The 26304-nt window shown below is 33.6% G+C and overlaps 4 protein-coding genes and 1 pseudogene across 15 annotated transcripts; 1 reads left to right on the top strand and 4 right to left on the bottom strand.

Annotated features, from left to right (window-relative positions):
• Positions 1–2396: 2396 nt before the first annotated feature.
• On the top strand, positions 2397–4497 carry LOC127244275 (inorganic phosphate transporter 1-4-like). Its single transcript, XM_051264737.1, has 2 exons — positions 2397–3354; positions 3434–4497. Exons 1-2 carry the CDS (start codon positions 2832–2834, stop codon positions 4495–4497), a joined length of 1587 nt encoding a protein of 528 aa, XP_051120694.1. The 5' UTR covers positions 2397–2831.
• A 138-nt stretch (positions 4498–4635) lies between these two features.
• Positions 4636–6168, bottom strand: LOC127244280 (actin-depolymerizing factor-like). Its single transcript, XM_051264743.1, has 3 exons — positions 5868–6168; positions 5072–5337; positions 4636–4929 (listed from the first exon to the last, which is right to left on the bottom strand). Exons 1-3 carry the CDS (start codon positions 5886–5888, stop codon positions 4779–4781), a joined length of 438 nt encoding a protein of 145 aa, XP_051120700.1. The 5' UTR covers positions 5889–6168; the 3' UTR covers positions 4636–4778.
• A 1412-nt stretch (positions 6169–7580) lies between these two features.
• On the bottom strand, positions 7581–8608 carry LOC127244232 (ethylene-response factor C3-like). Its single transcript, XM_051264675.1, has 2 exons — positions 8543–8608; positions 7581–8452 (listed from the first exon to the last, which is right to left on the bottom strand). The coding sequence occupies exon 2, from the start codon at positions 8402–8404 to the stop codon at positions 7628–7630; it is 777 nt and encodes a 258-aa protein (XP_051120632.1). The 5' UTR covers positions 8405–8452; positions 8543–8608; the 3' UTR covers positions 7581–7627.
• A 4766-nt stretch (positions 8609–13374) lies between these two features.
• LOC127244387 (autophagy-related protein 9-like) lies at positions 13375–17917 on the bottom strand (annotated as a pseudogene).
• Positions 17918–19613: 1696 nt separating this feature from the next.
• Positions 19614–26015, bottom strand: LOC127244388 (cyclin-dependent kinase G-2-like). 12 transcript variants are annotated; one of them, XR_007837185.1, is made up of 10 exons: positions 25863–26015; positions 23785–25655; positions 23368–23503; positions 23191–23279; positions 22892–23003; positions 22711–22817; positions 22268–22630; positions 22027–22102; positions 19888–20709; positions 19614–19749 (listed from the first exon to the last, which is right to left on the bottom strand). XR_007837185.1 is itself a non-coding variant. In XM_051264897.1 (6 exons), exons 1-6 carry the CDS (start codon positions 25452–25454, stop codon positions 22528–22530), a joined length of 2217 nt encoding a protein of 738 aa, XP_051120854.1. In that variant the 5' UTR covers positions 25455–26007; the 3' UTR covers positions 22111–22527. The 12 variants fall into 12 exon arrangements, 1 of the variants encoding a protein (XP_051120854.1); XR_007837188.1 differs by having other exon boundaries at positions 19614–19753; positions 19888–19953; positions 20613–20709; positions 23785–26007; XR_007837187.1 differs by having other exon boundaries at positions 19888–19953; positions 20613–20709; positions 23785–26007.
• Between the last annotated feature and the right edge of the window lie 289 nt (positions 26016–26304).

Genomic DNA, 26304 nt, shown 5'->3' with positions numbered 1-26304 from the left:
GTTGTAATATAATGATAATATTAACAATATATATATATAATGATATCATGAAACCACTAAAAACAATAAAGAGCCCCAATACATTGTACTCCCTTACAATATTTGCATTTACATATATTATAACAATATATAATTAGTGATATCCATCGGGTCAGCTAATCACCTTAGATCTTCGAAATCCTCAATCTTTTATAATTATAATTATAATTATAATTATAATTAAAATATATAGAGAAAGAGAAACAGATAAGACCACGAGTGTGTTTTAAATTAAGAAAATTAATTATGAGGCCACCTCTTATAAGGAATTTGAACTCAACCAGACCGACCGGTCCGGTTCGGACCGGATCAAATTAGTAAATATTATTTTATTCGTTCCTTAATAATTTATCTATTTTCCATTTTGGTATGTCCTATAACTAATTATTATTATTTTTTTTAGTAATTGTACTCTCTACCTAACATTACAAATACCCTTATAATTTACAATATATTACACAAATGTCATTACATTTATATCATACAATATTAAAAGGGTTATGAGCTGATGAAAGGAGGTTACCGGGTAGTTAGGGGCTGATGGAAGGATGTTACCAAAGAACTGATGGAAGGAGGTTACCAGGCAGTTAGAAGTAGTAGAATGAAATTACCAGACAATTGAGGTGTAGCGGGAGGTTACCAGACTGTTGAGAGTGGCGGAGAAATAATTAGAACGGCCCCTTTAGTGGAAAGAGGCGATTATTCTATTTTAAGATTAAAACTAGGAAAAAACACATCACACACACGCGCACAAGAAGATAAACTCGCATATTTCTCTATTTCCTTTTCGTAGTTTTTTAGTTTTCATTTATGTATTTTAATTTGAATTACTTGTCTTTATATTTCTAGCATATTTTTATCCGCTTTTCAGTAGATTTACCCGAGTTTTCATAGATGTTAGTTTAAATCCATCGAAATCGATCGTTTAGACTCGAAGCCTTATTTAAGATCGATGCCGTGCAAGCTCCATTGTAGGAGCCGCCTCTAATCCGACGACGGACAGATTCTTTGGAATACTTTCGGAACTCACATCGACGAATCGACGAACTATTTTGGAACCTCCGAATTTTAGGATCCAATAATTACATATTATATGGAGTTCGACTAAGTAATTACTACTCATCTATAATTTTATTTTATTTTATTTTTTAATCCAAACTTTTTTCAGTTTTCATTTTTAGTAAAAAAAATCTATTATTATTATTATTATTATTTTATTTCGTACCCGGTCAAGGTAATAAGGAAAATGAAGGTGTTGCTTTATGCGAACACTTGTGAACCACTTTATATAATTAGCCTCCTCGTCGTTATCTCTTTCACGTAACTTGTTACATTATTACTATTATTTTAATTAAACACAATTGAATACTATTTTAATTTAATTTAATTTAATTGATGACGATTGTTGATTCATGCATGTACCACATGAAAAAGGCCCACAGTTCAATTCGTCGACATAAATAATTAAGAATAAATTCACGTGCCTTAAATTTAAATTTATGGTATTATATTTATACACAACCATCACATGCACTATACTCATTTCATCATTTCATCTCCACTCACTTTAACTTATCTTTCATTTATTATCTCATCACATATAATCTGCCATAAATATCTACTTTTTGATTAAAAATTACTATCTTTATCCATGATTAATTTATTCATTTTGTAATTTGAAATTGTTCACAATAGTAAATTTTATCTATTTTTATTTAGTAAATATATTCATTCTAATAATAAAACATCCTTGAATCTCATCTAAAATTATCATAATTTACACTCTCACACAATATGTACCACACACAAAATAATACTCGTTCAATCCCGCAACTATAGTCTTGGTTTGTTGGATACAGAATTTAAAAAATATTGATATTATATTGATAATGGGTAAAAAATATAGATAAACCTTGTGAGTTTATTAATGTAAAAGTAGTGATAATTGTGTAATAATAATGAAAGAGTAAATATAATTTCATATGGAAATAAGACTGTGATGAAAAAAATAATAAACAAAAATATTGTATTGGGAGGGAGGTAGTACGTTGTTTTAAGTTTGGTTTGAGATTGAAGTTGTTATTTAATTTTTAATATAATATTTTATTTTTAAAAAAAACAATATGTTATGATTGTAAAAATTGCAAATTAGATCGTAGTGACTTGAATTTAAATCTTAAACTAGTATGATTATGTGATGTTAGTTGGATGTAAAACTAATATAATAATTAAATAATAATAATAATAATTGAAATTAAACGAAATTAATATGGAGTGGTGTGGCTCTGCGTATCAATGTCGTAAAGATTTTATTTTTAAAATTTACCAATATATTAATTACTCAGTAAAAGGGCGTGTGTGTGAAAAAATTATCGGAAGTTCGGACACGTGGACGGTGGAAAACACGACCGGAAAACCAGGGAATATTCCGGCTAAGATACTTTTTTTCCCGCCACATATTAATACTCGGCCTCTTGACTTTCCTTCCAACGGAATTTCAACCAATTCAATAATTTATAGCTCCCTCTCATTACAGGTTCTCGCCTGGAATCGCTCCAATCGTACGTACATTCTGCTCTCTGTTTCAGAATTTATCCATTTGTATTTCCCCCAAATTCTAGGGTTAGCTTATCATTGCTCCATAGCTGCGTCTGTCGAAATTTAAGCCTTGCAGCAGCCATGTTTCAGAGATTTCTCGATAACGATTTTGATTAATTTTCTTCGTACCTGTTCGAGAGCATTTGCTCCGGAGTAATGTTTGCAGAGAAAGAGGGATATTAGACAAGACAACAATGGCGGAGGAGAATCTGCACGTCCTGAGCGCTCTGGACGTGGCGAAAACCCAATGGTATCATTTCACGACGATCATCATCGCCGGGATGGGATTTTTCACCGACGCCTACGATCTATTTTGCATCTCTCTTGTCACGAAATTGCTCGGCCGGATATACTACCACGTCGACCGCTCTCCGAAGCCGGGCACCCTGCCGCCGAACGTCGCGGCGGCAGTCAACGGTGTCGCGCTGTGCGGCACGCTCGCCGGGCAGCTCTTCTTCGGCTGGCTCGGGGACAAGATGGGCCGGAAGAAGGTCTATGGCGTGACGCTCATGCTCATGTGCGTTTGTTCCATCGCCTCCGGCTTCTCCTTCGGACACGACGCTAAATCGGTCATGGGAACTCTCTGCTTCTTCAGATTCTGGCTCGGATTCGGCATCGGCGGGGATTACCCGCTCTCGGCAACCATCATGTCCGAGTACGCTAATAAGAAGACTCGAGGGGCATTCGTTGCTGCCGTGTTCGCCATGCAAGGATTCGGTATTGTTCGACATGTTTTTGTCGTCGTCGTCGTCCATAGGGTATTTGATCCTTTCTAAATCGCACTCGACTTCAACAGGTATCCTTGCTGCCGGGGCGTTCTCGATGCTCGTCTCCTACGTATTTCAATTAAGGTTCAAGGCTCCAGCATACGAGGTCAATCCGATCGGCTCAACCGTTCCACAAGCAGACCATGTATGGAGGATAATTATGATGTTCGGCGCCATCCCAGCTTTGCTAACGTACTACTGGCGGATGAAGATGCCGGAAACTGCCCGGTACACCGCCTTGGTCGCGCATAACGCGAAGAGGGCAGCAGCCGACATGTCGAAGGTCTTGCAGGTGGAAATCGAAGCGGAGCCGCAGAAGGCGGATCAGATTGCCGAGAAGCAGAAGAGCTACGGTCTATTCTCAAAGGAATTCTTCGTACAACACGGGCTTCACTTGCTCGGAACCACATCCACTTGGTTCTTACTCGACATCGCGTTCTACAGCCAGAATCTCTTCCAGAAAGACATCTTCACCGCAATTGGTTGGATTCCTCCGGCAAAAACCATGAGCGCGATACAAGAAGTGTTTGTAATCGCCCGGGCACAGACCCTAATTGCGCTGTGCAGCACAGTCCCAGGGTACTGGTTCACGGTGGCCCTCATCGACATCATCGGACGGTTCACTATACAGATCATAGGATTCTCGTTCATGACAGTGTTCATGTTCGCCCTCGCCATTCCTTACCATTACTGGACCAAACCCGAAAACCGGATCGGCTTTGTAGTGATGTACTCCCTGACCTTCTTCTTCGCAAACTTCGGGCCAAATGCTACCACATTTGTCGTCCCAGCTGAGATCTTCCCAGCAAGGCTGCGCTCGACCTGCCATGGAATATCAGCAGCTTCCGGGAAGCTGGGAGCCATAGTGGGGGCCTTTGGGTTCTTGTACCTAGCGCAGAACCGAGACCCGAGCAAGGCAGATCCCGGGTACCCACCCGGAATTGGGGTGCAGTATTCACTCCTAGTGTTGGGAGTTATCAACCTGTTAGGCCTTTTCTGCACATTCTTGGTCCCTGAATCGAAGGGAAAATCCCTGGAGGACCTGTCAGGGGAAAACAGGGAAGCTGGGGGTGCCAGTAGCAGTAAAGCTTAAGAGAATTCATTCAATTTTTTTGTAAATATGACGTTCATTGATTCAAAATTGCATCTTCTTTATTGCAGATGTAGTGTCTAGTTTTGCTTCTATTCAATTCGATCATTAATCGTTATTTCATTGATGAAATTACACATGTAATAATAATGCCTACAAAGCAGAATTTTTGTTCGATTCTTGTTGACCGTTTCATACATTTTCAACACTCAAAGATGCTGAGAATAGCCAATGGTAGAAAAACCATAACAATATAAGCACTGAATCATCCAACTTACAAACGGTTAGTTAGCCCGGTCTTTTATCACTTCCAAGTCCATTTCTGTCGGGTCGGTTGCCTGAATCTCGTAATGCACACCATCCAGAGCTCTCTTGAAGCTCTCCTTAGATGTTGCATAAAGCATCTTTGCACGGATTCGGGAGGTTGCAGGAGCCCTACATATCCCATAGACATTTTAGACATCAAAGGGAAGTACAGATTTATGTGCTCGAATAAAACTTTATTTGTGTAATAACACACAATAAGCCATATGCTGCATACATTTATCTGTAGTGTGCGCTGTGCGTGTAAATATACCAGGCAATGAAGAATATCTTGCTCTTCTGGCAATTCTCGGCAGTCACAAAGTCGAAGTCATAGACGGCGTATCTGCAGTCGTTCTCTGGCAATGATTCAGAAAAATCAGTATAGCTTTCAGCAGAGCCACCTGTTTTGTCAACAACAACCTCATTCTTGTTTTCATCGATTCTGAAGATCACGTATCGGTGAGCCTTCTTCCTCTTCAGCTCTAAGAATGCCTTCTTGCTGTGATCAGCAATTACCATGCCTGGCGATGCACTCGCCTACACATCGATTGATTTCCAAGATATGATCAATGATTCATTTAGGCATAAGTTTACTTTTCAAACCCAAGACAAACCCTAAACATGATCATCAACATTTAAGTCAAATATGTTCACATACAACAGCTAAAAGCAACAATTGAGATCTTGTCCAAATATACACCATGATTATCACGAGTTCTCCACAGAATCAATGGGAATTGTTACAGCACCATTTTTTGTAATGGTTCCAAGTAATAACTATTAATCTCTTTACATCACCTTCTATCTTTCTCCACATTAGTTTCAAACTAATTCACATTACAGAAGACCAAGACAAAATCATCCTGTGCTCACAAATTCGGATGAAATCATACCACTCAATTGGAAAATCTATATACAAGTAGTCGATTGTAATGGATTTCAATTCAAAAAACCCTAGCACCAATCAAAAACTGATGTAAATGAAACAGATTCTCCTATCATCCGACTGGAAAATACAGTAAAATTGAAAAGCAAATGAAGTGAAAAATGACGGAGAACTGATTTACCCCTCTTATTCTGAAGGACATGGCTGCAATGGCGCTCGATGAACCGAATGAAGAGGAATCCGAAAAATTCTGTTAAGAAAAATATCAGAGATTTTCAAAGAATGAAGAGTATCGGCAGTAATTTGGGGTTTTTAATTGGGAATCGAATATAAACCACAAGAGTTCGAAGGAGAATCAGATTCCTTTCCAACAGAGGGTAGAAAATTGGTAGAAGACGAAGAATCAATCACACGAATTGGTTAAAATATTTACTCAGATAGAAAGCGGGGCTGGGGATGGGACGGTGCGTAGGGAAAACGCAGCCATTGATGCTTTTGAATTTGACAATTCAGTTCATTATTATCATAAATGAAATTAAAATACTAAATACATTTTAAAATTATTTTCTATACTATTCGATTTTGTTTTAAGAAAATATGTTTATTTGAATTAAATTATATTTTTAATTCGATCTTTATTATTTTTAAAACAAAATTAAAATTTACTGAATGAAAAAGTAAAATGATAACACAACAGTTCCATGATTAGCCTAGCCCAATGTATTATTGGGCCTTATCCACACCTACAAAAACAGATCAACTATTCATTAAGTTCAATTAAATGGTCCGGCCCGGCCCGGTCTAACCTAATGTATTTTATTGCAATTTTTATTCATTAGTTACTCTTTGTTTTAACAACATCCGTATTTACGTTTTAAAAATATTATTTATAATTAATAATAAAAACATCACATTTAATATTGTATTTTTAATATTAAAAAATACCCATCCATTAACGTTATTTGACGTTTTCTTATTTACATTTTTCGGGTCCATTACTAAAATTTATGAAAAGTCGCTCCTCAATTATGTAAACATATAAATATTATTATATAATTTTATATTAAAACAACTACAAACATGCACACAGAAAGAATGGCTCATAATTGTTAGTTGAAAAAAGAAAAGAAAAATCTTTATTATTTAAATATTCATTTATTTGTCAAATCTAGTCTATGTTTTCTTTGCCTGAGATCTCTATCTTGAACAAATTCAATATAAAGTTGAATTCTTCTAGATAATCTACTATTTAAATGAATTATTTTAACACCACAAAATAATTACGACAAGGAATAAAATAACATTTTTTTAGTAATTTAATAAATATATGTATTGATTTAAATATCTATTTATTTTAAATAAAGTATCCTTATCACAGTTTAAAATTACCGACACAAACCGGCCTAAGAATTACATGTGTTATTTTGGTAAATCATTATGGAAATAAATTGAAATTAAGCAAATGGATTAAATATATATATATATATATATTCTTAATTTATTTAAATGGGGTGGTGACTTTTCCATGACCCATCATTTTCAACTTTAGATGAAAGTAATGGCTACAAGTTGTAGGAGTAATGGATAATTATTTACTTACTAATCTATAGGTACGTAATTTAATTGATAATTATCCACTAACTTATATCCTTTTTTCTTTTAATAATCTTTAAAAAATGTGCGTTTTGATATATTTATCAAATTATTAGTAAAAAAGTACAGTTATTATTTAAAATTGTATTTACTATTTTTTTCCGTATATCTATGATACTATATTATTTAAAATTTATATTATTAATACTATAAATATTTCAATTTTACATAATAACTAAAAGTTTTGAACACATTAATTTTATTTTATTTTATTTTTTTTAAAAAAAAAAAAAAAAAAGCACGAGGGAGTACTAATATTACAAAACCGTAATTAAATTGCAAAATTAATTAAATGGAAGTGATGGAGGAGGAAGACGACGTCGTTGGGGAGGAACTGCAGTTCAGAAGCGCTTCCAGATAGTCGGCTCCCAAATCCTCGAAAACCACCACAGGACGAGGATTTTGATTTTGATTCTGAGAATCGCCATGGATGTTGTTGTTGTTGTTGTTGCTGCTGCTGCTACCTGGTTTCCTCCTCACGGATTTCTTCTTCTTCAAGGAATGGCGTCTCTTAAGCGCGATGACGGGGCTACACGCTTCCGCCGGCCACTGCATTTGCTCGAGCGACTCCACCACCGTGTCCACCGAGAAGTTCATTACCGCCGCGTCGCCGCGCATCGAGAATGCTGCCTGATCGTACGCCAGCGCCGCCGCCTCCGCGCTGTCGAAGGTTCCGAGCCAGACGCGGACGCCGTTCCGAGTCGAATCCCTAATCTCCGCCGCGAACTTCCCCCACGGCCGCCGCCGGACGCCTCTGTAGGCTCTCTCCGTGATCCTCTCACCGCTGCGTTTCGTTCGCGAGCTGAATCTGATCTCTCCGCCGCCTTCGCCTTCGCCTTCGCCTTCGTTATTAGGTTTCGAGGTTGAAATTGGGGAAAACGAATCCTTAATTTCGCTCTGCTCCAGAACTCCGTACAGAAGCATGTCCTGCGAATCGTACATGTCGAATGGAAGCGAAAATTCCTCCAATCCCCAAGGCATGGAAGACGACGCAGGCGAGAATTCCGAACTTGCGTTCATCAATTGATACGGAGAAGAAGATGAAGACGAAGCCTCAGTCTCCATTGATCCTCCAATTTGGAATGAGATTCAAGCTTCTTCCAACGCACTGCACTGCACTGCGCTTGGGTTTATATACCGGAAGAAATTTGGATTTTTCACTAAAATTTAATTAATAAACAATAATACAATGTGCAAATTTACCCGACTCCCAGGACCTTAAAACCAGAAGCGCTAATTATTTCAAATCATCGTCTTCTTCTATTGGAGTCCCGGAGCTTTGTCATGTTAGCAAAACCCGAGTAAGATAAAAAGACTGAAACTGAATAAATTTGGATATAATATAATACTATAAATAGGGAAATAATAATAATAAATTACGTGATTGGTTGTGTGGCACAATGTGTGGGGCCTATTTAATTAATTAATTAATTAGTAGGATAGTCAAGTATGACGCAAGGCGGCGGGGGTCCCCCAACGTTACTATGTGTAATTACTTCATTTATTTTTAGTATGTTCAAAATGATTATTTTTGTTATTGATTTAATCTAGAGACAATTTATTTTGAAATTCGAGTGTGGATGGAGTTGAAAATAGAGTTTATACTACTATATCTATTTTGATTTTTTTTTATTACTATATAAGATTTATAACCTTTTATAATAATATACCATTTCCGAAGCTCTATGTTTAATTCATTATTGAAATTAAAAAAGCGAAAAATCAATATATGACAAAACATACATTTCACACCCACAGTATTTATAGATGTGTTTTTTTTAACGTAAATTTATCAAAATTTACTATTTTAATTTTATCTTTTCTGAAAAAAAAAAATAATAATAAAATGGGATCCCAATTTTATTTTACTTGAATAATAGTTAAGTTGAATGTCGATTCTTATTTAAATTCAACTTTGGTTGATAAAAAATTGATCCGTTTATAAATATGAAGGTATGTTTGCTTACGTTTGCATTTTGATTATTTTTTTGTTAGTGTTAATATTTATCATTGATTTATTTATTTGGGTAAACATATATATATATATATATTCCTTTGAAACTTAATTAAATTTTAAATTATAGTTATTTTAACATAAATTACTACTACATCCGTCCAACCAGAAAGTATACATATTTTTATTTTGGGACGTCCAATTACAAAGTAAACATTTCATTAAATACCTGACGTTTTTTCATAAATACCCTTACTTTATATCACATCATTACTTTTACACCAAAAAGCAAGGACAAAAATGTCATTTTACTAACTTTTAACTACTCACTATAATTAAAATACTATTATTTTTTAAACACCGTGCCAAAAATAAATATTTACTTTGTGTGGGTGGACGAGGGAGTATTAAATATTTAGATTTAAATTATTTATTTTAAATAATGGAGTAGTTGAATATAGTCTGTATATATATATATACATACTTATAAAGAAAACTATATATAATTACAAAAGAAATATTACTATTATTATTTTTAGAAAGGGAACAGCCAAAATATATATTATTGTATATGTGCGTGGTCGAGTAAATTAAAAATGAAATATTAACCAATTAATAATCTGTCTTGGTATCATGTGTGCCTATGAATTGACAACAATTATTTTGTTGTTGTTGTTGTTATTAAAAAAAAAACAATAATTTGGTTGCAATTTGCATATTTCTTGTCGTTTAGCGGCTGCTGCATGCCTTAATCAGCAGGCAATTCTGAAATGGGCACAAATTTAAATTTAATTATCATTTGACCTTTTAATTATTTCGTTTTCATAAATAGATATTATTGCCTCTCATAAACAACTGACACTATCCTGATCCTATATAATTAATTAATTAATTAATTAATTTATTTATTGGCACTGTATTTTGTAAATATAATTGATATTAATTAATTAATTATTTGAAAACCCAGTCACTTAATATATTTGACACTAAACTAATCTTCATGCGTGATACATATATATATATATATATATAAAATGTTCCTGTTGTGACTAGGACGAGTGCTAATAATATTACTCTAATTAATTAGCTATTAAATAATTCATACTAAATTATCAAAGCTTTGACAATTACACTCTTCATTTTTAATTTGTGGTAACTAATTATACGGTAAAAAATAATGTCAAAATTGAAGTTTAATTATTGGTGCTAATTAGTTGCCTCTTGAAAAAAAACAAAAAAAGTGTACGGAAAATTCCAACAATGATTTTTTTTTTTCGAATTAGTGTAGTGTTTATATTTATTTATGTGCTATTAAATATATTAATTTATATATATACTAATATTATATTAAATATATATATTTATATATTTATGTAAAATATTAGATTCAACAATATATATATATAGTTGTGTTTGGTTTTTGAGTTTTTATTATTGTTAGCAAAAAAATTTACACACAATATTTAATATTTATACTATTAGTTTATTTGATTGTAGTTTAAAATTGATTTGAATCAGAGTATTGATATGAGTTTTTCTTTTGATGTGATATTTCATGAGATAAAAAATATATATTTTAATTGACAATTGTGTTAAGTAAATAATACTCCCTCCGTCTCAGAACTATAGTCTCAGTTGTGTCTGACACGGGATTTAAGGAATATTGATATTATATTGGTAGTTGGTAAAAAGTACAGGTAAAATGAGTATAGTAGTGTAAAAAGTAGTGACAATTGTGTAATAATAATGAAAAAGTAATGGTAATTTTACAGTGATATGATTATTTATAGAAATGAAACTATTGTTTTGGGACGAAGGGATTATTAATTTTGATTTCAAATATTAAAAGAACAAATTAGCCACATAATTCTCCATGATTCTCATAAAATATGAGAACTCAAACACTATTTACTTTTTTTGTGAGTGAACATAATATATATATATATATATATTATATACTGCTTTAGTGTATGCATATACATTTTTAGTAATATTTATTCAAAATTATTTCACCAAAAAAATGTTGGATGAACAAACTTTTTACTCCATAAATATTTTTTTTCTAGGAAAATATCTCATGCCTAACATGTATTTTAAGTGGCATAATTTTAATAGTGATGGTAAATGTATAAAATAAAAAAATTACAAAAGTTTATTAATATAAATTAAAAATAATACTAGTAAAATTCTTTTGGAGTGAAAGAGGAAGACTAGCCTACATATGGTATATATATATATATATATCTATTTGAAAATTTTTTAAAATAATAAAAAATTATATATTTAATATAAATTTTTACCAAAAAAAATAAATAGGTCAAAACATATTTTTTGAAATATTTGTCAAAAATAAAATTTAAATGTATGCAAGAAAATGCAATAAACTTGGTAAAAAAATTAAAAAGAAAATGTGGAGTTGGTTGGGGCAGTTACTAATCTGTAGCAGTCGGATCATATTCTTCTGACCATTTTATTTTAAAATTTTGAATTCATCGTATCTGTCCATTTATATATATATTTAATTTAAACAATAATAAATATAACAATAAATAGTAAAAGTTGCAAATGATACCACACTCCTTAGTGTGAAAAAAAAATAGATTTTGTGTCATATATTATTTAATTCATGTTGTTGTTTTTGTACATCACATATTTTATATTATTTTCTTTTAATTATATTTATAATTTTTATTTAATTAAATATTTTAATTTATAATTATTTGTATTGTATTGTAATTATATTTATTTTAAATTTTTGTATAGTCAGAAATCAATTTCGATGAAAAAAAAAAAAAGAAAGGTAATAAAAAAAACGTTATATTATTAATTTACATTTGAATGAATTAAATTTTGAATAAAAAAATGAAATAATGATGTGGGCAAGATTGGATGTTTATTTTGTTTAGTGGGGCACCAGATCAGACCAGATTCTGCTAATGTCTCTAAAATCTGTCACTTTTTTTAAGTATTGGATTTGGAATTGGACTTACCAATCATGATTGATGCTATTTATTTATTTATTTATTTTACAAACAATTATGCTCTATATTTTAATTTTATTCGAAGCTTTCCAGGAAGTTGAGGTTTTCAGTTTTTCTGGTTTCGATTATTTTTATTTATATATCATTGAATAATGCCTGCTTGCCTCTTTCCCCGAAGCTGCAATAACTTATTCAACTATTAAACCTTACAACAATAAATAATTTAGTCACGTATTGGACATAACAATTATCAAAGTTGAATTTTATTTATATAGTACAGAAAATTAATACTAACACAAATGAACAAAATAAAGAGAACACCCTTTATAACACAATACTCAAATCACACAACTCATGGCAATCTAAGTCATTGATCATATTGAACTTTAAAGTTAAACATGGTTTTTTACTTCCCGGAAAATTATTCTTGTGTTTTTACAAAAAAATAAATAAATAAAACACAATCCTCAAATCACATTAGGTAATCATTATTAACCTTTTTTAAAAAATAACTGACTGTAAATTATACTATATATGATGCAGTTCTAAAATTATACATGTGTTTGTATTTTTAACTATATATTTAAGTATTTTTATTTGAATATTTTTAAAACTTTTTTTTTGAATAATAACATTTTGAATTTAAATAAATATGCATAATTTAATAGTTTGAATATAAAAATACTTTTTATTTACTCTTAAAAAACAGTAAATATCTAATTAGATGTTTTCATAAAAAATCTAAATAAACAAGTTCTGTTGAACATGTTAAATTAATATAGTGCTGATTTGATCGAATCAGTTATATATATATATATATATATATGACAATAATAAATATATAGGCCACCCATTCACAAAAGTTGCTGAGCCACACAATCAAGAAATTAATTTTCAATTTCCATAATCATTTGTTTACTCCTATTATTACTATTATTGCCACAATGATTGTCATAGTTTGGACCAGGAATCTGTATTCGTAGGTTAGACCAGGAATCTGTATTGGTGTATGTAGTAATGCCATTGCCAACCAAGAAAGATCATGTAAGTTCAATTCTAGAAGCATCAATGTATAATGAATTTCACATTCTTATTTTACCCAAATTGGCACATTAATTGTTTGTAACAAACAATTGAACAAAGGCCTGATGATACAAACTCAAAATTTTCATTTTGTGGAACTCATTTTTGGTAAATTAATAAATATAAAACAGGCCGGACAAAATACTTACTACAAAAGAATATACCAGAGATCAATAAAAATGGCAATTTACATCAAGAAAATGAATCAGACAAGACAGTCAGAATCAGTATCCGAGGGCAGCGTCGTCGTCGGCGGCGGCTGTCTGTAGCCACCGGATTCTAAATCATCGCCGCAGAATGTCGTTCGAGACAATCCATTCCACGTAGAATTGTTTCCGAAGTCTCGACTCATATCAGAGTTAGTCTCTGCGTCAATACAGCCTCGATAAAATGTTGGTGGGTCGAAGACGCTGGACTGCGCGATGTTGTCTTGAGGTTGCGTTCGCACCCACCACCGGTGAGGTTGTTCGGTTTCTCGGAATGCCGGAGCTGACGTGGACAAAAGTAGCTGCTTTCCGACGGGGTTGGATTCCCATGAAGCGTACGTTGAACGAAAGCTGGAATAAGGAGAATGAATTTTTAGTTAAAACTTTCAAATTACTATAGATTTAGAACTCTAGCAGATTTAAAATGCGGTTTTCGAACCTCAGGAAAGATTTTTCCATTTTGGCTTGGGAACTCCTTTGATTGCGATGGGAATCGAATGGTGAGGCGTATCGTTTGTTGCCGTGATTCTTGAAGTCGAAGAGACTGAATCTGCGAGGAATGTGGCAATGAATTTCAAGATTTGGTAAGAAATGCAAATTGTAGGAAACTAGTTAGCCAAACGGTGCATACCTGCAGACATGACCCACGCCTTCAACATCCTCGGTGAAGTCCTCTATGAATTGCAAAATGTCATCAACTCGCTGCAATGGCAAACTTTCTATATTTAAGAACATTTTTCTGAATTTATGGAGTGAAGCAATTGCAAGAAGTTGTTAGAAGTAAAACCTTAGGAACGACAAATATCAGCAAGTACGGCGTGATGAAGATGGAGGCCATGTCTTCCAATAACATCATTCCAGTGTACTGCACAAGTTCACGCAACCAAAAATTCTATCATTAACAGAATGAGGCAAGAAATCGAACATCAAACAAAAATACCTGGAACAGAGTTTCGAATTCCATCTTGACATCTATAGTGTTTTCTTTTCCACGCCATCTTTTCGGCATATAGTGCGTGTGTTGGGCTACAAGAGACATGGCCCCCTTGGGATCAAAGAGAAGAAGCTCTTCTGCAATTACTGATCGACTTATAGCCGTTATGGTTCCAAAAACTGCAGTATACCAGAACAAGTTGCGGCCAAATATCTGCACAGTTGAAAAAGCAGCGTCGACAAAGTCAGGTAAATATCAGCATTGCATAACATAGTGTCTTTGAAGGTTATAAAGTAATATTACGTGGCCCTCTAACAAAGACTCTTCCATAAATGCAATTATTATCAGCACGGCGGTGAAACCTCCAGAAACAAATGAGATGAATTTCGCAACGACAGTCAGGATTGGACACGGAAATTGCTTTAAATAGTTAGAACCACTTTCTAAGCCGTTGTTCATACGGTGCTTGAACAAATGCTCGACCTACAAGACAAAGACAGGCACATAACATGAAATTGTAACAGCATAATTTAAACCAAAGTTTGCAAATATATTTAACTTTTTGTGATCAATCCCCAACATTTATATGGAGCTTTACTTCCGAGTCAAAATTGCATCAAAGTTCCACAAGATATACACAAGAAATTTGATTAAGCCAGTGCAATACGAGTTCAATCGGCATTTCATTCTCAGAGAAGTTGCGAAAGATACCTCATTGAACTCTCTAAACAGCCACCTGGAAAGATTTGACCATCTCCGAAATGATGCTGAGGTCGGATGATTATAGAACTGTTCAGCATGCCTCAAGAAGAGATATACCAACATAAAAATAATGAGGAATGGCGTGAGAATAAGCAGCACGAATCCAACTATAACTAGCCTTTTCTTCAACATTTCTGGATCAGACACAAAATCCCTTCTAATGTGATAGTTTCTGTAAAAAGGGAGCATACATAAATCAGAACTTGCTGTCATCATTAAAGACTTGTGATAATAGCTATCATTAGTTTAACAGAATGTACCTATCAAACATGCTCTGTAGTAAGCAGCAATTCAGGGTCCACTCAAGGGTTTTTGGTAGTATAAGATGAAGATGAACTCCATCTAGACCGATCTTAGTCGGGCCAGCACCTGGAACCAACTTGGATATAGGGAAGGCAAGAACACCTTTATTTATCATTCCAATTAGATAGTTCTCCTTTCTCATCAATCTCATCACCACTTTATGGATGGAAAGATCATTTGCTATACATTTCTCTTTCAAGCTTTGAACTTCGACAACTTTTTCAAGAACTAATTCCCATGGCATTGTCTGCAATTCATTGTCCGACACCTTGAGACTGCATAGAGATATGGCACATTATCATCGTTTACAAACTTACAAATTTAAGCTCATTGAAATAAAATCTAGCAGTACCTGTGGAAGTAAAATTGCCGAATCTTGAGTGTCTCCTTCAATTGAGCAAAACATCTTAAAAAGCAGAAAATTAAATAAATAGTAAATATCACCAAATATCCAATTACAATAGCCCTCAAAAGAGTCAAAGGTGTGAATGGATGCTCGCGCAAAGCTTCCTTAGACAGATCACAAGGTCTGATTCCCGATTCCACGGCATCCATGCCACATTTTGCATTGCTAAGGCCATCCCAGTCAACATATAGTAAAAGAAACCCTGACAAACATAGAATGAAAGCAAGGCTTAAAAGCTCGACTATCCACTTAAGAATAGTGGCCCAAAGGCCTTTATCACAGTAGTAGCGGTAAATCCTCTCGTAAAACAAGTCAAGATCCCTGATGGGTTCAGCATTCAAATCCTTGTCATCTACCAATGCAGAAGGGCTTTCACTCCAAGGACTTGGTGGTTTGTTATACTCAGACAATTCAATTTCACGAGGCACCCCATCCAACAGCCCAGTTGTCAAAGTGGATTTGTTGTGGGATTTCCATTTAAATATATTCAATGAATGAGCTCCCTTTTGCTCGAAAAACATTTCGTGCTTGCACAGACTAAAAAAATAAGTGCCTCAATCAGACCATCCTGTTCAAAAGCTAAGCCTAAAATTAGTGTTTGGTTAGAAAACTTGTGATATAGAATGTACGTATGAGCTTAATGAAAACAGTCAGATAAATAAATAGAATGTACCTCAACATCATATAGAGGTAGAAATCCTTAGTGCCTGACACCAAGAAATCAACTACTTTATTTTCTGCATCATAGATGGTGAATACAATTATACAAAGCAAGCCACTTAAGAAACTATTACAAATAATCGTAGATCTTCTCAAACATTAATGGCAGGATTTTAAAAAACTCAAATGTGATGATGAAGAAAATTGGAGTGAAAAAAGAGAAATCACACATTCACAAACTGGTAATCATATTAATTAGTAGTAGCTCAAACAAATACTTGACCTTGACCACTTTCTCCTCAATAGAACTTGCTATCGGGGGTTGAACTCAGACAATATAAAGGAACTGCAAAAACTATATCAAGCTTTGCAATTTTGTCAATTTGATACCAATTTTAGAGGGCACACTGTTCATTGTACTCGGAAAAAAGTGAATATTATATACATGACAACGCTTGAGTAACCATGGCTAGCCAACAAATACAATGACATCAATGGGACAAAAGCAACAACAGATTACCGAACTCAAATCAATGCCATGATACAAAATAAGTTAATAATTAATGCCATGTTATATAACAAGTTAATAAGAAAAAAGGGAAATTAGGGCAAGAGAAAAAAGAACACCCTTGACGCAAAGAAGGGTTTTAGAGGGATAAAATCTTATCAAGTCACTTAATAGTTAATACCATAAAACAAAGATTGGTTATTTACTTATATAGCATCGCAGAAAGAACGAACTTGTATACCGAAGAACTCATACACACGTTTCACTTTTCATGTCACCGCAAATTAGAACCAACTCAATAAAGAAAACTTCGCAATTCAGTTCAATAAACAGATTAATCAAATGATCGGGCAACAAGCCAATAAACAACCTGCGGCACGTGATAAATTCATCGTCTCCTATTTCGGGTTTTCACAAATAGAACCCTAGCCGTGAAATTCAAATATATTGAACAGTTAATGCGCGCGAAAAGATGAAGTAAAACAGTATAACCCATTGACGAACAAGCTAGAGAGAAAACAAATATTCGTATTCTATAAACAATTGTAAAGTCACTCGAATTTCACCTGGAATAGAACAGAGTATCCGTCACACCGCACAAGTTAAGTTCTGTCGAAGGAATGCGGAAGGAGAGTATCCATGTGATGTGATCAATGGAGTGGATATATATAGGGTTCTTAATGGAAAGCGACAGAACTGATGACGACGGAGAAGGAAGTCGAGAGGGCAGTAAACGCCGCTGTATTTTTTCTTTTTAAACTTCAAATAATTATTTTTATATATTTTTTTGTAACTTTATAAATTTTAAATATTTTGTAATGATAAATATTTATTCATATATATAATAAGTTAAAATTTTATTTGAATTGAAAATAATTTTTTATTTCAAATAATTTAAGCATTAATTGAATAATTTAGATAATTTTATATAATTAATTTATATTTGACATTATTTTTTATGAAAATGTTTCGATAATTTTTTCATACAAAATATAAATATAGAATCTAGTATTGAGATTTTTTAGGAAAGCTTTAAATTTTGAAGTTATAAATAGATATTTGTAAACACATAGGTTTTGTTTGTTCAGTATTTTGATCGGAAATTTTTGTTTTGATACAAGAAATCTAAATATATATTGAATTGAGTGTTTTTTTATGAGATAAAAAGTTGTACGATGAATATAAAAATAATATTATATATTAATTGATTTATTTATTTTTAAATTAATAATATATATTATATTAATATTTTATATTAATATGTGTATATTATATTCTTTCTAATAATATTTATAATAAATTATTCATTTAATACTAAGTAAATAAACACGAAGTTTTGTTTGTAGTAAACTTTTTTTAAAATTTGATTTTATTCATTTTTTAATATCACGTTAATATTTTTACAAAATATTCTCTTTTTTATATCAATTAAAATATATTTAAACATTATATTATTTTTAATATAGATATATATCTCAATAATAATGATTTGATGCCTCCCCGTTGGAGGAAAATAAGAAATCATTTTAAATCAAAATCAGAATTTTTATTCATATATTATTGTAATAACATCGTAGACTTTAGACTTTGCAACTTATATTTATCAATTGCTATTAACAATTAATTTTGCGATAAATAAATAATATTCATGTTTTAACTTTTAATGTAATACACTAATCACTGATATATTTAAAATATATAAACCCACAACATCTATACAAAAATCACGTTAAATAATTATTTTATCCTTTGAAAACCAATCATATATATGCACACACACAATTAAATTGATAATGTTATACAATATCATTAACACTAAACGTAAGAAAAGACGTGACAATTAGTCATCATTTTACAAATTAATAATAAATCCTTTTACATGTTTTATACTTTCGGATACTATTTATGTATAATCCTAGATATATAGTAACTTTATATGCTCACAATTTTATTGCTTACTTCAATAATAATAACAATAATAATTAATTTATTATCACTTTTTTTATTTACCTCACTATTTTTTTTTTTGTTAAATTCTATAATAATATTTTTTATAATGTTTTCAATTCTACTTTTTAGTAGACTCACTTTAACATTAAAATATCATTATTTTTTAGTACACTTAATAAATTTTATGAGATCAAGGGAGCATGTAACTAAAAATAATATAATAATTATTTGAAATGGATTCCTATGTGCAAGTACCTACTATAATTTTAATCTTCTTTCACTTTATAATGGCTTTGGTAAAGATAATAATTGAGTTTCGTGTCAAATCACTCTCCAAATTATTTGGAAGAGATCCTTCATTGCCTACACAATTCAATATAATAAACTGAAGAATTGCATATATATGTTCTGAAAAATAAAAATAAAACAAGAAACTGTTAGCAACAACTAATGTAAATATTTAACCCCCTGCATTATCTATAATTATAATCTAAACATAGCAGAAAAGAAAAGGAGACAATTCAAAAAAAATAAAAATAAAAAAATAAAATAAAATAAAAAGGAGTGAAAGATAGAAACAGAGTTGTAAGTTAAGTCCTGTTGCTAATTTTGCAATTCCTGCACCAGAAGTCATCAAACATGGGTACAAAATAGCCTCCCTGCCTGCCTTAACAACACATATTACCTTCATTGACACCATGACAAAAATATACTACCACCAAAAAAAAAAAAAAAAAAAAAAAAAAAAAAAAAAAAAACCAAAATAAAAATAAATAAATACCAATAATAATTAATACTTACAGGAAGGGAAATCAAACAATTCATCCACACTCCCATCTCTTCTTGGTGCACGCACTTGCGAGCAATCTTCTCCATGGTGAGCTCATCACCCACCAAACAGACATGAAAAGACGACCATTGTTAGACACATATGTATATATAGACACACAAGTGCTACACCCAAAAACTACTCATCAACTCCGAGCAACCTTTATCAAATGAAATCAAACAAGAATCTTGCAGTGTACTTTTCAAGCATATCTTCAAACCAATTCAAATTTTGAAATTAAAATGTACACTAACAACGTATAAGCTTGCAAAGTCACGCACCAAGTAAGAATGCCACAAGGAGAATATATCTCTAATATTGTATGAACATAAATTCCTCACTGATAATCAGAAGTGAGAAATCGCTGCACTATCTACACCTCCGCCTAGGACCTACCCACTCCACAACCCTATGTTGCATTTAGAAATAAAAGAACGAACTTCAGATAAGAGGTCATTGGCAGTTTGAACACACTAGGAGTGTCAATTCACTTAATATACCTAAATCAATCCATTACAAGTGTGGTGCATCACATCAAACTAATACTTGAAAAAGCAGCACAGAACCCAAAAGCAAGCAACAAACATTACATAATAGTTCCATAAACTACTGGGATATGCATGTGTATCAAAAACAGCAAGTAACTGCATAACTAAATGGATTAGAAAGCAGTACAGTAGACAGAATTCTGCAGTACCTTTCTAAACTTTCAGAAGACGAATAATCTGTGAACCAAAAAAAAATCGAGTTCTATATATGCCAACTTTCAGCTCTCAACCTGCTTGGCTTGGGTACTGCAGTTACATTTCAAAGAATGTCATAAACATTCGATTCCAAGCAGATACTCACAGACAAGTACTAATACTGCAAGTAGGATAAATAAAAAAAATGAATTCACCTAAAATGGAGATACAGATAGATTAAGCAAGCATCTGAGCTTGATTTACAGATCAAAACAACAATCCATGCTGTGCATCAAATCCAACTATATCCAGGAAGAAATTCCTTCTAAAGTAAACGTGGGTTTACAAAAGAACGTAATGAATGGTCTGGTTCAATCAAATTGATCTGACATGAGATGAGAACAGGGAATAGCACCAAAAAAGAAGAAAACATAAAGGCTTACATCCCAACATGCTTAATCAACTAGTGACGAAAAACCAAAACAATATTAGAAGGATTTGACTTGCTTGTATTTTCAATTTTTTTTTTTGGGACTATTCGTAATATATATATATATATATAATTTTAAAAAAAATAAAAAAATCCGCCTAATAAAACATTCAGCACCTAATATTCACTTAAATATTAGGTCAAAAATCTATTCTCTACTTAAAACATTACATCCAATACCTATTTTCCATTCAAAACTTTGTTATTCCCAAGACAATTTAAACAACCAAAGCACTCCCAAATAATAACTAAGATGTTTTCAAGTACATATTCATCAACTTATCTTTAGAAGCAAGAAACTGAGTTAAGTTGGTAAGGCCAACAGCTGAAAAGACAAACTATATTGTATGGAAAACCTCTTCCAGAATGTAAAGGACACAAGGTACCATTATGGATAGCTTACAAATCAAACAATATGCTTTTCCAATGCAAATTATACAATTTCCCAAAAAACTCTTGCAAATCATTATGAGATCATAAATTCATTCAAATCTAGGTTAGAGTTGATTCACATCTTCCTTGCAAGCATATATATTGATCGTTTGTGCCAAACAAAGAGATCCTAGCATATTGATCTGGGAATTTAGCTTATGGAGTAGTAAGATACTTTTCTCTTCAATTTTCCTTTCTAACAGAAAAGCATTCTAGAACGGAGAAGTGGTAGTTGGTAAAAACTCTAATATTTTGAAAGCACCCGCATAACGAAGAAAGTCAATACTCACTTATAGACAGAGAACTATTTCCAAATAATCAAGAATTGTAACTACTGTCCGTGGAATGTTGTCAATTTTTACCATAAACATGAGGCTACAATACATTTTGCCTCAATGCAGCAGTTAAGGATACTAAAACCCAGGTGTAATACTACTTAGAACACTAGATATGAAGGCAGAAGATTCCCTATCTTCATTAGCATGCAAAATCATATTAACATTTACCTGAAGAGTGCTAAACTCCTGCAAATTGTTCAGCAATGAAAAGCTAAGAAAGTCCCCTCCGGTACACACCCCACCTCTTGCAAACACAATATGAAGATTAAAATATATAGCACTGAAATACAACTTCACTGATGGTGTAATCAAAATCAACTTAGAAATTCTTACAAGTACCAATATGAAATATTTGAGATATACAAATCACGAAAAACAATCTTCTTAAACAGAAGCATCTTATCCAGACCTTCTCGGGTAAGAGATAGCAAAGATGCATCCTGTCATCAGCCAAGCCCAAGCAGGAGAGTAGACCTGCACAATGTCTCAAGTCCTAGATAGAGGCCATGAAATGTTGGTCAAAGTGGATTCATCAAAGATGCCGGGTAAAAAACAGCAAGGTTCGACATTCTCACAAGCAATATTGCAACTTCCTTTGTGCCATAGCTCTCACCTCAATCATGAATATTAGATAATGTAGTATCAAAATCATGATAATCCTTCTGGAAGCTATTGAGAAAAGAGACCACTAATGCCTAGCACTCCTTGTTGTATCTCCTTTCTCCGCAGCTCCTCTAACGGGTCGGGACTCTTTATTACTCTTCGCACATGCCTTGATCACAGTGAAAAATAATATGACCTGAGAAGCTTAAATTTCAAGGAGCCCATCTTTTATATTGTGAATATACATACCTATCTTGTGCATTCTGAGCAGGATAAGTAGGCATAAATTCCCTAGCCTTGGGAAGTGGAACTTCACGAAACCACTCATGATTGAGAGCTGCTTCAGCGGTAATGCGCTGCAAAGTTGTCAGGTCATGTCTAGTTATTCCGGAGATGGAATAAATCAACAAACAATGGACTAAGCACATACCTTTTCAGGATCATAAGTAAGAAGCTTGCTTAGAAGATCAAATCCAGCATCAGAGAGTACAGGTGAGCCTGTAAATGATGTTGCTGGAAATTTTCGACGCAACTGGTTATACCTGAAAGAAACATAATTGGTTAGAAGCAATATAATTTTACTCAATTAACACATTGTCACCAATGGAAGCCAGAAAGCCACACCAGAATCACCCAAAGCTGGAAGCCTGGGAAAACAGTGGCAAGAAAGAAAACATAAATTTTGATATCAACTATGGTAACATGGATATACAAGATAAGATTACTTACTGATGCTTGACGAAGTTAACCTTAACTCCAGGGAGTTTGGAATACCCAGGCCAAATTTTCTCATTTGGAGTGCCAAGAATCCTGAATATCTACAATACCACCACCCCAAGGAAAGTAAGGCCCATATCACTATTGTAGTATATTTACTTTCAGTGAAGCTTTAAGGTAGATACTTACCTTGTCAAGCTGATCAAATTCAGTCTTCCCATTGAACAATGGCTCTTTCGATAATAGTTCAGCCATAATACACCCCACAGACCACATATCAATTGCTGTAGAATATTCCTTGGCTCCCAAAAGTAGCTCAGGCGCCCTGCAAGTGATAAATGACATATTAAGAAAATAAATATAATTAAAAATAGAATCAGTAGGCTCAAAAAGATAAAACATATTCTATGTGAATGAACTTCTAAAATCACCAACACATAAGCACGAATCATGACTAGATCCATCAACTTCACAAATTGAAAGCTATGAATAATTTCGCTGAAAATTGATTACAGTTGCAGAGCAAATAGGAAATTCCATACACATCATAGCTAGTGAATGTGAAATACTTGAGTAAGCAAAGATAAATGAACAAAAAAATCTCACCTGTACCACAAAGTAACCACCAATTGTGTATATGGTTTCAGTGGGCTCCCATACTGACGAGCCAGACCAAAATCACATATCTTCAGCTCACCACAGTTGTTTAATAGAAGGTTTGAAGTTTTCAGATCACGGTGGAGTACCCAATTATCATGAAGATACTTCACTCCTCCCAAAAGCTGAAGCATGAGACATTTAACTTCACTTTGACTAAAAGGTTGTTTCATAGTCTCAATCAATGCCTTAAGATCATGCTCCATGTATTCCATAGCCATAAAAATGCTATCAAGATTCCCCATAACCACTTCTTTGACATTCACTATGGAGGGGTGGTCAAAAGATAGAAGAATGTTAATTTCTCTGAGTGAAGTCAACGGGAAACCTTCTCTCTCCTTCTCCATCTTGACTTTCTTCAAAGCAACAATTTCTCCAGTCTTTTTATCCCTGGCTCTATACACAACCCCATAAGTGCCTTCGTTAATCTTGTTCAGTTTCTCAAACTCATCTACACTTCTGCAACCATGAAGCATGTTAACACTCCTTTGTTGGGGGTGAGCTGGTTCAGGGGAACCATGACTATTCTCGAACTTGGTTTCAGAATGAACACTAGAGCCATCGTAATTTTGATCATCATCCATCTCCATTTCTTCATGGGAACTTCCTCTATAGGAAGACCTTGTGTATTCATCCGACCCAGATGATTTTCCTGTAGCTCCTTCAGAACCATCTATTTTGACCTCCCCATCTTCTGGAGTTATGGACTTACTACGCCCCCATGCTCCAGCTGAATCTGATCCAGGTTTGCTCCTCAATCTCAACATTTCATCATAATTAGAGATCTCACCTTCATCGGCTGGAGAGTCAGCATCAGTTGCCCAACGAGAAGAGATTATGGTTCGCATTGGCACACAATCATCTTCGTCCACTGGCTCACTTTCCTTGTTGTTAACCCATTGTTCTGGGTGCATAGGAGATTTTTCAGAATGAAGTTCAGATAACTCAAGTGTTGTGCTCACTTTCTGAGGTGATTCATCCAGATTAACAACAGCCCTGGAAGAATGTTGCAAGGACCCATGAAGGTTAGGGTTTGGGTTTGGTGACGGCCCATGAGACTTGGCTTTCGGAGGCAGTGCTGGTAGATTAGAAGTTTCTGATGAACACCTACTTTTGAGGGGTCTGGTTGCCTCCCCTTCATCTCTGTCCCATACAATTGGAGAAAACTTTCGTTTCTTATTCTGTGAGGGAGACAGTTGTGTCTGACCCTTCTCCATCCCTTTCACATCAGTCTCTCCGTTAACCTGAACTTCCGAATCAACAGACCCATCAGACTCCTCACTCAACAACTCTCCAGGTTCTCGATCTACTGCATTAATCATAACTACACGCCTCCCTGGCTCACCACCACTGCTACTTCCAGAATTATTTTGACTAGAGGTACGGTGATGCCCACCATTCATAATATCTCTTTCTTTGATATCCTTCTGCCTCACCCTATCTCTATATTTCAGACTATCTCGATCCCAATCCTGACCCCTCTTATACTCTTTAAATCCATTCCTAGCACGTTCATAGCCCCCTTCCGTGTGGCCGTTTTCCTTCTTAGAGACCCGAGAAGCAACTTCCCGATCCTTGAATTCAGTGTCCCTAATGCCCCTATGCCTTCCAGCAGCCATGACTGAGATAGGGTTCGACTTCGGTATAGATGGCAAAACTGACCCCCAATAATATCAAGAACTCGCCTAGATAGAATTTCTCCAACAAAACCCCTTATCCTCAACTCCTCAGATTCAATTAATGGTCAAAATTTCCGACGCAACTGGTATTTACGATTTTGTATTGAAAATTCAAAAAGCAGATCGGAAAATGCACAAAGTCTGGAAACAAAAATTCGAGCGTCTTACTAACCAATTAATCGGCCGTATTTCAACCGCTAGCAAAAGACGGAAAATTATAGCAGCAAAACCCCTAAATTCAACCGAAAAAAAAAAGATTCCGCACGAAACAGAAAACCCTAGAAAGAAGAAATTCCTCGCTTCCCCTCCTGCAACGGCGAGAAACGAACTCGAAAAGCAAATTCTTACCGATGAAATATTGGGATAATTGCTCTTGGTTTCCAGAGAGATTCGAGAAACGACGAAGAGCGAGCGAATGGAGGCAGGCACCAGCCACCACCAACAGCGTTGAAAGAGACTCCAATAATTGCGATTTCTTATATTTATAATATCAATATTAATAGCAATATCAATATCTACCACGATATCAAAATATAGATATATATAGATATCAAGATATCAATATAATCGTTTTATTATTATTATTATTATTATCACCCCTTAAATTATTTATTTTGATATAACGTGGGCCGTTGGGCTCACACAAATTTATTTTGGGCCTCCTCGCCTAAGCTAAAATTATTTTGTTAATTAAATTCAAACATTGGCTCCATTTATACAAATATTTTAAAAAATTTATCATTACATTTTTACCCTTAAAAAAAATCATATCAAAGATCTTTTTTCTTTA

The sequence above is a fragment of the Andrographis paniculata genome, unplaced genomic scaffold, assembly GCF_009805555.1.
Source record: "Andrographis paniculata isolate CXL003 unplaced genomic scaffold, ASM980555v1 Contig9END, whole genome shotgun sequence".
In the NCBI taxonomy this organism is placed as follows: Eukaryota; Viridiplantae; Streptophyta; class Magnoliopsida; order Lamiales; family Acanthaceae; genus Andrographis; species Andrographis paniculata.
The sequence above is the reverse complement of the archived record's forward strand: the minus strand, read 5'-3'. Positions and strand labels throughout refer to the sequence as shown.

What these genes read in the sequence shown, in the direction of transcription:
- LOC127244275 (XM_051264737.1), top strand. Translation starts at nt 2,832, where the DNA reads ATGGCGGAGGAGAATCTGCACGTCCTGAGCGCTCTGGACGTGGCGAAA. An exon ending in GTTCGCCATGCAAGGATTCG is followed by an intron (nt 3,355 to 3,433) that starts GTATTGTTCGAC and finishes CGACTTCAACAG; the next exon opens with GTATCCTTGCTGCCGGGGCG.
- LOC127244280 (XM_051264743.1), bottom strand. Translation starts at nt 5,888, where the DNA reads ATGTCCTTCAGAATAAGAGGG. An exon ending in TGTCCTTCAGAATAAGAGGG is followed by an intron (nt 5,338 to 5,867) that starts GTAAATCAGTTC and finishes ATCGATGTGTAG; the next exon opens with GCGAGTGCATCGCCAGGCAT. An exon ending in AAGATATTCTTCATTGCCTG is followed by an intron (nt 4,930 to 5,071) that starts GTATATTTACAC and finishes TGGGATATGTAG; the next exon opens with GGCTCCTGCAACCTCCCGAA.
- LOC127244232 (XM_051264675.1), bottom strand. Translation starts at nt 8,404, where the DNA reads ATGGAGACTGAGGCTTCGTCTTCATCTTCTTCTCCGTATCAATTGATG.
- LOC127244388 (XM_051264897.1), bottom strand. Translation starts at nt 25,454, where the DNA reads ATGGCTGCTGGAAGGCATAGGGGCATTAGGGACACTGAATTCAAGGAT. An exon ending in GTTAACTTCGTCAAGCATCA is followed by an intron (nt 23,004 to 23,190) that starts GTAAGTAATCTT and finishes TGTTTCTTTCAG; the next exon opens with GTATAACCAGTTGCGTCGAA. An exon ending in GCTCAGAATGCACAAGATAG is followed by an intron (nt 22,631 to 22,710) that starts GTATGTATATTC and finishes ACTGTGATCAAG; the next exon opens with GCATGTGCGAAGAGTAATAA.